Source organism: Marmota marmota, unplaced genomic scaffold (assembly GCF_001458135.2).
Source record: "Marmota marmota marmota unplaced genomic scaffold, marMar, whole genome shotgun sequence".
NCBI lineage: Eukaryota > Metazoa > Chordata > Mammalia > Rodentia > Sciuridae > Marmota > Marmota marmota.
This window is the reverse complement of record NW_025999960.1, coordinates 15,973,633-15,983,833: the sequence shown is the minus strand read 5'-3', so window position 1 is coordinate 15,983,833 and position 10,201 is coordinate 15,973,633. Positions and strand designations below refer to the sequence as shown.

Genomic DNA, 10,201 nt, shown 5'->3' with positions numbered 1-10,201 from the left:
TTTTTTTTTTTTTTTTTTTTTTTTTTTTTTAAAGAGAGAGGTGAGAGAGAGAGAGACAGAGAGAGAATTTTTACTATTTATTTTTTTAGTTTTCGGTGGACACAACATCTTTGTTTGTATGTGGTGCTGAGGATCGAACCCGGGCCGCACGCACGCCAGGCGAGCGCGCTACCGCTTGAGCCACATCCCCAGCCCGAATTTCAGGCTTTTTGACTCCTGGTTACATGTTTTTTTTTTTTTTATTGTACTGCAATATTCAAATAATCTGAGTCTTCAAAATAGATGAAGCAAAAATGGCAGAACTAAAGGGAGGTGGGGATATGGCTCAAGCGGTAGCGCGCTCGCCTGGCATGCGTGCGGCCCGGGTTCGATCCTCAGCACCACATACAAAACGAAGATGTTGTATCCGCCGATAACTAAAAAATAAATATTAAAATTAAAAAAAAAAAAAAAAAGAACTAAAGGGAGGTAATAGAAAAATATATAGTCACCTTATTGATAGTTATGGAATACTACATCAGCAACTGAAGAATACACGTAATTTCCAAGTACACATGAAACAACTAAATAACCTATCGAGCCAGTGAGAAATCACAAGGGAAATTAGTCAATATTTTGAGCCAGGAAGGAGGATTACATGCTCAAGGCCAGCCTAAGCAACTTAGCAAAACCCTGTCTTAAAATAAGAAAGACTGGGAATGTAACTCAGCGGTAGAGCCCTTGCTTAACATGTATAAAATACTGAATTTAGTCACCAGTTAAAAGACAGAAAGAAGTAAGGGAGGCAGGAAGGAAAAAAAGAAGGAAGAAAATATTCATAATTGAATTACACTGAGCGTACTAAAATACCAGAATTTGTGGGATGCATCTCATGCATTCTTTGATATTTATGGCTTTAAATGTATATATTTGAAAAGAGGTTTAAAGTCAATGAACTTATTTTCTACTTAGGATCTATAGGAAAAAAAAAAAGTCAGTTGAAGGAGATAATAAAAAGTAGAGACTGGAGATTTATTTTAGAGGTAGGGCCTAGCATATACAAGGCCCTGGGTTTGATCCCTGGCACAACAAGAAAAGAAAAACAAAAGAAGTGAATGAAATAGTTATTAAACAAACAATGGATAAAATTGATAAGCTCCTAAGGGAAAAAAGAGAATAGAAATTATCAGTATGGAGTGGGGTTATTACTACAAGGCCTATAGACCTTTTTAAAGCAGTTTTTTTAGTTGTAGATGGACACAATACCTTTATTTTATTTATTTATTTTTATGTGGTGCTGAGGATGGAACCCATTGCTTCACATATGCTAGGCAAGCGCTCTACCACTGAGCCACAACCCCAGACCCGCATAGACATTATTGAAAGGATAATGAGGCAGTATTATAAATAATTTTATGGTAATAATTTCAACTGCAGAAATGAAATGGACAAACTCTTTACATTAAAGGATGTAAAGGATGTAATTGTAACTTCATTAGAGATGATTACTTTTGACTTTTGAACCTAATATCTAATATGTAGATATCTCTCTCTCTCTCTCTCTCTCTCTCTCTCTCTCTCAGTTATCAAATGGGATCATTATCTTTCTGACTCCTTGTTTCTTATATTCCATGTGGTGATATTTCTTAAAGCTATCCAGGAGCTCTTCCTGCTCATATTAACACCACAGAGCCTAAGTTTTTCTATTTATAATGCTTCTTGTAGAAGAAAAATCTAGCCACTTATTGATCCTTTAAGGATTCCTAAAATCTGTCAAGAGGGATTCTTTTTTTCCTGTCTTTTGCCCCTAGCCCAGAAAAAAAAGAGATTATTATAGGGTAGATCTTGAAACAAGATGGGTGAGAATCCTGAATACTAACCTGGGTTATCTCTTTTTTCTTAGTCACCTTGGTTCTGGGACACCCGACAGTGCTGGCATAGTTATCCATATCAGGTAGGATCTGAGTATTTTCAAATGGGCCTTGTATGTGTGTAAGGCAGGGTGGGTAAGAGTGCATTATCATTCCTAGGACCAGTGGCACGTTTCTTTGATTTCTTCAGTAATTAGGTACTGAGTCCCTTTGAGTCATATATTTGGGTTGTCTTTTGGGGGGGCCCCTGTAGCACTGAAGTCCAGTGAGCTCTTTATTCTAGGTTCTACATTATATTTACCCAAATTGGATCAGAAGGAAAAGCAGTTCACTGGCACTTAATGGTGTGCTTTCTGGTTCAGGCAATTTGGAATCTCCTTAAAAGCATCTTGGTTTTCATATTCCATGTGGTGATATTTCTTAAAGCTATTCAGGAGTTCTTCCTGCTCTTATTAACACCACAAAGCCTAGTTTTTCTATTTATAATGCTTCTTGTAGAAGAAAAATCTAGCCACTTAATGTACATTTTCTGTACTAGAAAAATGTCAGGGGTGGAAGAAGGGAAGATGTGAGTATATTTAATTCTGTGATAAACAGTAATTGCCCAGAATTCTAGACAGTCACTTGATTGTGTTATACAGTATGCATTAACCTTGTCTCATCTCTAAAAGATGACAGTTAAAGATGTATATGTGGAGGAGCAGAGGGAAGATAATCAGATCTTCACAGAATCAGAGTCTTTGAATTATTGCAGATCTTTCTTCAAAAGAAGAAAAGATGTCAAGTAATTTGGGTTATTGATCCTCTAAGATAGAGAAAGTCGAAGAGATGGAATGTACCTTTGACTAGCTGATTTCTAACTACTACTGTCTCTATTCCAGCCTCTCACAAGAGAGCTTTACTACTATTACATCATGGAATTGGCTTTCTATTGGTCTCTTATGTTTTCTCAGTTTATAGACATCAAAAGAAAGGTGAGAACTTGATTCCCTCTTCCTTTTTAGCAGCTACCATTACTGCTATTGTGATAGATTCTCTTCCCTGACTGGTACCACAAAAAAAGGTGAAAGTAGGCGTAATGGGACTATTAGCTCTTTGTAATATTCCCAGAAATGAGACTTAATGATTAGATGTATTATGCACAATGATGATGAGATATATTGAAGACATTCAGGGCAGCCCAGGATGAGAACAGTTAACCAACTTAGGAGCATACTCTTATTCTTCTCCCACATTCTTACATGTTTGAAGTTCAAGAAATTACTTAGAACTTGAAGATATGAAGGATTCATAAAAAGGCTCAATTCCCAAAATGTAGGATATGGTTTTGTTGTTTTCAATATTTTTAAATTGTAGATGAACACAATATATTTGTTTTATTTATTTATTTATTTATTTATTTATTTATTTATTTATTATTTGGTGCTGAGGATTGAACCCAGTGCCTCACACATGCAAAGCAAGTGCTCAACCACTGAGCTATACCCCCAGCCCAATTTTTTTTTTATTATTAGTTTATGTATTTTAATTAGGTTTATATGACAGCAGAATGCATTTTGATTCATCTTACACAATTGCAGCACAACTTTACATTTCTATGGTTGTACCTGATGTAGCGTCACACCCAATGTGCAGTCATACATGTACCTAGGGTAATGATGTCCATCTCATTCCATCATCTTTCCTGCCTCCATGCTTCCTTTGGATCTGTTTTTTTGTTTGTTTGTTTGTTTTTGTGGCATTGGCGACACTTGCTGCATACTCTTTCTCTCTGTTCTCTTTTTTTGGTTACTGCACTTAATCAAAGAATAACACTGGAAGGGGTTTTACATGATTTTGTGTACTCTTTTACCTGCTATTGTTTAGGAAACAAAGATTCAGAAAAGTAAATTGAAAGCTGTGTATGGTGGCACATACCTGTAATCCCAGCTACTTGGGAAGTTTAATAAAGAGCCATGCTGGGTGTGGTGTGCATGCCTATAATCCCAGTGGCTTAGTAGGCTGAGGAAGGAAGATCACAAGTTCAAGACCATCCTCAGCAACTTAGTGAGGTCCTAAGCAACATAACAAGATCCCTTCTCAAAAAAAGAGTCGGGGGGAGCATGGAGGGGCTAGGAATGTGGCTCAGTAGTTAAGCACACCTGGGTTCAATCCCTGTGGTTAACCCCCCCCAAAAAAAAATGATTCACAAGTTCAAAGTTGACCTCAGAAACTTAGCAAGACCCTGTCTCAACAAAATTTTTTAAAGGGATGAGGATATATTCATTGTAAAGCACTTCTGGGTTCAGGATGGGGTTAGGAAACACTGTTTCAAATTTAGATGAAGAGTCTGTGCTCCTCTCACAGATACAATGGTATTAATGATGTATTAATGGTATAATGATTAATGGTATTAATGATGTTTCTAGTTCTTGAGCTGAGAATGGGTTCACAAGTATAGTCTGTTTTGTTTTAAAACATATGTATTTTGGGCTGGGGCTGTAGCTCAGTGGCAGAGCACTTGCCTAGCATGTGTGAGACACTGGGTTTAATCCTTAGCATCACATAAAAATATACAAATAGAATAAAGGCATTCTATCCATCTATAACTATCAAAAAAATTTTTTTTAAACTTGTATGTATTTCAATTTTTTTTTTTTTTTGGTATTGGGGATTGAACTCAGGGATACCCAACCACTGAGCCACATCCCCCACCCTATTTTGTATTTTATTTAGAGACAGGAGCTCACTGAGCTGCTTAGCACCTTGATTTTTGAACTTGAAATCCTGCTGTCTCAACCTCCCAAGCGGCTGGGATTACAAACATGTGCCACTGTGCCCAGCTTCACATTGTTTATGTGTCATATATTAAAATTTTAGTAAGTGGACCTAAGAAAATGAAAGGCATTGGAATTGAGTATCAAGTTTCTATCTATTTATGGGAATGGATTGAAACTAACCTGGATTATTAATGTTGTCTTAGATGTCTATCTATCTGTTATCTATATGGTACCAGAGATTGAACCCATGGGTTGCTTTATCATTGAGCCACATCCCCAGCCTTTTTTATTTTTCATTTTGAGACAGGGTCTTGCTAAGTTGCTTAGGTCCTTACTAAGTTGCTGAGGCTAGCCTTGAACTTGTGATCCTCCTGCCTCAGCCTCCCAAGCCACTGGGATTATAGGCATGTGTAATCATGTCCAGCAAAATACATGTTTTAAAATAAAATAAATTATACTTGTGAACACATTACTCAGCTGGAGAACTAGAACATCATTCTTTGTAGAGAACACAGAATTTTCATCCTTCTTGTTTCTCTGACCAAATTCACCTGCCTTCTTCCACCCACTCCCCACCTCACTGGGCTAAGAAGTGTTTGTTAGATATGTCTGATAACTTAAGTATTTAAAGATTTCTCAGCCGAGTGTGGTGGCATACGCCTATAATCACAGCAACTTGGGAGGCTGAGGCAGGAAGATCACAAGTTCAAAGCCAGCCTCAGCAAAAGTGAGGAACTAAGCAGCTCAGTGATACCCTGTCTCTAAATAAAATACAAAATAGGGCTGGGGATGTGGCTCAGTAGTTGAGTGCCCCTGAGTCCAGTTCCTGGTCCCCACCCCACCCCCCAAAAAAAAGATTTCTCCAGGTATAACCTTGATGTTTAAATCCAAGAGGAAATTAAAGCCTTAAATCTGAAAGCAGGAAATACTTGTAGTAAAATGGCTTGTTCAGTAATAAGTATTTCTCTGAAACTTTTTGGAAATGTTTAGCTTTGCCACTCCACAGATCTCTCCTTTCTGAAGTCCCTTTGTTTGAAATGTCTTTCATTATAGCAGAAAAATTTTAGGAATATCTAAGGCTTTGTATGTCCCACTGCCTCATGGGAAATTACTCCTAAGTGTCATCACCCATGCTTTTTTCTGTGCTTCAAGCAATATTAATGTAGACTGATCAGTCACTGATATAGGGAATATTGATATAAAATGTTAGGCAACTCCCTAAGGTAAAGTCTATCCAGAATGGACCATTTAAGCAGTGAGCTAAGATCCTCAGAGAATAATGCAAGGCACAGAGTTGATAGTATTTCTACAGCCTTGCCTTTACCTGCATCTTCTATTTCCATTCCTTGCTAGGACTTCCTGATCATGTTTGTACATCACTTGGCCACCATCGGGCTTATCACCTTCTCTTATATCAACAATATGGTTCGGGTAGGAACTCTGGTCCTGTGTCTACATGATGCCTCAGACTTCTTGCTGGAAGTAAGAATTCAACCCCTCTTTCTTCATCTTTTTTTCTCTGTCTTTCCTTCTCTTTTTATGTGAGAACTGACTTTCTCCCCAACTCAATTATTATCTTCCTTTATCCAGGCTGCCAAGCTGGCCAATTATGCCAAGTATCAGCGACTCTGTGACACCCTTTTTGTGATCTTCAGTGCTGTTTTTATGGTAACTCGTCTAGGAATCTATCCATTTTGGTAAGTACAATGAAGTGTGGTAGGTATGTAGCTAATGATATCTTTTTACTAATTCGGTTTTTATATTCTATTCTTATCAGTAGAACATTATGAACCATATCACCCTGCCTTTTCCTTGACCTCTAAGCTTATAATCATTTATGGACTCTCATAGAACCTCAGCTGCCTTACACAATATTTCTTGTGAGGTTATCTGGACTCAAAGTGTACCAGGTCATTTGACTTTGGCTTTCCTTACTTATTTCCATGTAATAATGTTCATCTTTTGCTTAAGTAATCCTTTTGCCTTCTTTTGCACTTATTACTGAAATTTCAGGCTCTTCTTGTTTATGTTCTCTATACCCTTTTCCACATCCTAACCAACATGTGCACATGTACACACATGCACCCATTTCACTTCTTTATTTTGGGGATGGGGGATATACTGAGGATTGAACCCAAGGGTCCCTAACCACTGAGCCATATCCCCAATCCTATTTTGTTTGTTTTTTATTTTGAGATAAGTTCTTGCTAAGTTGGTAAGTCTGACTTTGAACTCCTGCCTTAGTCTTCTGAGTTGCTAGGATTACAGGCATGCACCACTACACCCAGCCCCATTTCACTTCTGCACTCACAATCCTATGGTGCATAGTGCTTGAGTTTGAAGAGTTTGCTTGGTCTGTTCTCTTTGTACCTGAGGATCTAAATGATTCCTAAGATTATAGTCTGACTGCTGTCTCAATTTTGTGACACTATGCATATTTAAAATAATTAATAGCGTAATTTATTTCACCAGTTCCTGAGATTTATGTCTCATGGCCCCTGTTTCTTTATTCTTTTCTTACAATGGATGAGTATCTTTGGAATTTCAGCTCACACAAGGCCTGAGAAAGAACACATGGGGCTCTACATCCCAGGGAACTCAGCTTCATCCTTGTCTGCCTGGCTTTGACTCTAGAATCTAACAATTGGACTCCCTTTTCTAGGATTCTGAACACAACCCTCTTTGAGAGTTGGGAAATGATTGGGCCCTATCCTTCCTGGTGGCTCTTCAATGGCCTTCTCCTGATCCTACAGGTTTTGCATGTCATCTGGTCCTACCTTATTGCACGAATTGCCTTCAAAGCCTTGATCAGGGGAAAGGTAAGGAAGGATGACCTCTTTCTTTGGGTAGATGGGTATTACTCAATAGATCTTCTTTTTCCATTATGAGCCCCCATTTACAAACTAGCTAAGCAAAAAACTTAGGTTTCCAAAGTTTTTGCCTTGACTATGAGTGTCTTTAGCCTTTTAAGATGTGACTTAGATGCAGGAGGATCTAGTATCTTCTTCCTGTCCCTTAAGAATGGCTGTTAAATGACAAATAGGGTTAAGAGTTTTGAGGTAGCCTCAACCATTCCCTATCCCTCACCTACCTATTGACTTCCTATTTTGAGTTTTATTATGGGAGCCTTTTTTTTTTTTTTTAAGGAAATCATATGCAGCACCACAAGTAAAAACAGATTGTTGGGCTACGTAGGTATGGTGTGGGAGTTCAAAAGCATCCCTAAATAACAATGCTGTGATGATACTCAAGATGTGATTTATATGAAGAATTAAGTCTCACCTCATCATTCTATGGGGCAAGGGTCTTAAATGAATAGGTGTTTAGTGTTTCTAGTACCCATCTATCTTATGCCAAGTGCCAGAAAGGTTTTGTTTTGTTTAGTTTGGTTGATTGGTTTGGTTTTGGTGCTGTGGATCAAACACAGGGCCTTGTACATACTAGGTAAACACTCTACCGCTAAGTTACAAGCTACACCCCTAGTCCTGAAAGGTACCATTTAATGATAAAACTCACAATTGAATTTTGGTAAGTTCTAAAGCAGTCAGACTATGAAGAGCCTTCAGTAATATAATAGAATTCAGGTGGGAAGGGCTCTGCTAAAGGAGGTGTTGATTCTGGGACAAATGGGATATAACCTAGGTATTTATGCTCTTGGGTCTTTGTGCTTTAAGGCTGTGATTAATTTTAGATCTAGCTCAGTGTGCCTATGCATCTTGCTATAGCTAGCAAGACATCTCTTTTCTCCCCTGCTTTTCTTTCCTGACCAGGTGACCTGCCAAGGAAGGATTAGACCCAGACTCTGTACTCTTCACTCTTTTCTCACCTCCTTCTTTTTTTCTATGCCTGGTGGGAATTGGACAGTTTCATCTCTTGCATGTAAGTGTACCTGTGCTTCTAGTATTCAGGGAAGCATGTCTGTCTCAGTTTCTTTTCCTTCTTGCTATCCTTTCTGTTCTCCTGTGCTTGTCTTAGAGCGTATTCTCTCTCCTGGCGAAGAGCTGAAGTTACCAGATTATTTTCCTAAATTGAGACAAGAGTTGAGTCTACTCAAAAAGAGCAGAGTTTTTTGTTGTTGTTTTGTTTTTTTAAATTTTGACTTTTGAGCCTCCCTTTACCTCAAATCTAGAAACAGTCTGCCTCCTGGTGGAAATTTTCTAAATATCAGGTAATCAATTAGTCATCTGGGTTCTGATCCCTGCCCTAGTTCTTGAGATTGAACCCAGATATTCTACCACTGAGATATTTTATTTTATTTTTTTAAAACAGTCTTGCTAAATTGCCAAAGCTGGCCTTGGACTTAGGATCCTTTTGCCTCAGCTTCCTGAATAGCTGGATTACTGGTGTGTGTCACCACACCCAGCCTCCTTTGTTCTTGAAGAGGAATAAGTGACTAGAGTTTCCCTCAAGCTTAAACCAGGACTCAGTGGATGGTGTCAGTTCTTTTAAACCAATCTTAAAGCATATACCTTTCTACCAAAAAACTTCTATTCTGTAAAGAATACAATCAGAGATAACAAGAGAAGATCAGAAAGCAGGCAAAGTATATTCATAATAGTAACCAGGGTGCAGATAATACTTTGAGTCAGATGTCACTAGAAAGTAGATAAGATTGGGAATAGTGTGCCAAAATGGGCTCTGAGTTTATTCTTATGATTCTCTCAAGAAATATTCTGGCCTCACTTTCCTGACTTTGGTCCCATTCCACCAGGTTTCCAAAGATGATCGCAGTGATGTGGAGAGTAGCTCAGAGGAGGAAGATGAGACCACCTGCAAAAAAACCCTCTCTGGCAGCAGCTCCAGCAATGGTGCCAACTGGGTGAATGGTCACATGGGAAGAAGTTACTGGGCTGGAGAATAAGATGGTTGGCATGGGAACTTCAGTACACATGGACTTATAGGACCACTGGCAATCTACTCCTCTTGGGCCTCCCTACATCTATACTCCTGTGACTAAAGAGACTGTCAGCCATTGAGGAGAATCAAAGAAACAAATATTCACTTAAAAAAAAAAAAAACAACCAACTCTTCCATTTTGTATTTAATAGCCTCCAAGTCCTTTCTAGTAATGTTATTTGCTGTTTGTGTTTGTGTGTTTGTGCATGTGCATTGTGCATATGCATGAGTTTTCTTTCCTGGGGCACAGTCCTGGACTGGGTCCCCTTGGCCTTGCCTGGTCCCTTTTGAACTCACCTCAATCCCAGATTTGGCTACATCTCTGGACTGTCTCCTCCATTTTGGATCATGGTTTTTGAGATTCCGAATTCCTGGACCATCTGAACCAGGTTCAGCTCCAGGTTTCTGCACTGTTCCTCTTTTGGAGCAGAAATATTTCATATGATGAAGTTGTATAGAAATAGAAAACATTGGATGGATGCCAAGATTGCTCTGGCCCCTAGCTAGATCCCCTTTCTACCACCTGATGACAGGAACAAACAACTGCTGAATCCCTGCTCTTTACTCAATGGTACACAGGGAGGTGGGTGGGAGAGGGTGAGCTGAGGGGCTGGAGGAGGACAACAGCCACTGGGTGTGCTGTTAACGGTTTTATACTATTGTTTACTTGTCTGTGATTAAAGTGCTTCAAGCCTC

At 38.8% G+C, this 10,201-nt stretch overlaps 1 protein-coding gene and 1 long non-coding RNA gene across 8 annotated transcripts in view; both read left to right on the top strand.

Annotated features, from left to right (window-relative positions):
* Positions 1-10,201, top strand: part of Cers5 (ceramide synthase 5) — a 33,744-nt gene extending 23,543 nt beyond the window's left edge. For 5 of the 7 annotated variants that reach the window (XM_048802705.1, XM_015493341.2, XM_015493343.2 and 2 more), the window contains exons 5-10: positions 1,883-1,933; positions 2,732-2,824; positions 5,963-6,091; positions 6,200-6,306; positions 7,272-7,428; positions 9,321-10,201. In XM_048802705.1, the coding sequence (XP_048658662.1) occupies positions 1,883-1,933; positions 2,732-2,824; positions 5,963-6,091; positions 6,200-6,306; positions 7,272-7,428; positions 9,321-9,470 (687 nt within the window). In that variant the 3' untranslated portion in view covers positions 9,471-10,201. The other 2 variants (XM_015493342.2, XM_015493344.2) reach the window with 2 other exon arrangements.
* Positions 77-1,029, top strand: LOC125616667. Its single transcript, XR_007347404.1, has 2 exons — positions 77-312; positions 469-1,029. It is a non-coding gene; the product is annotated as an uncharacterized LOC125616667 (long non-coding RNA).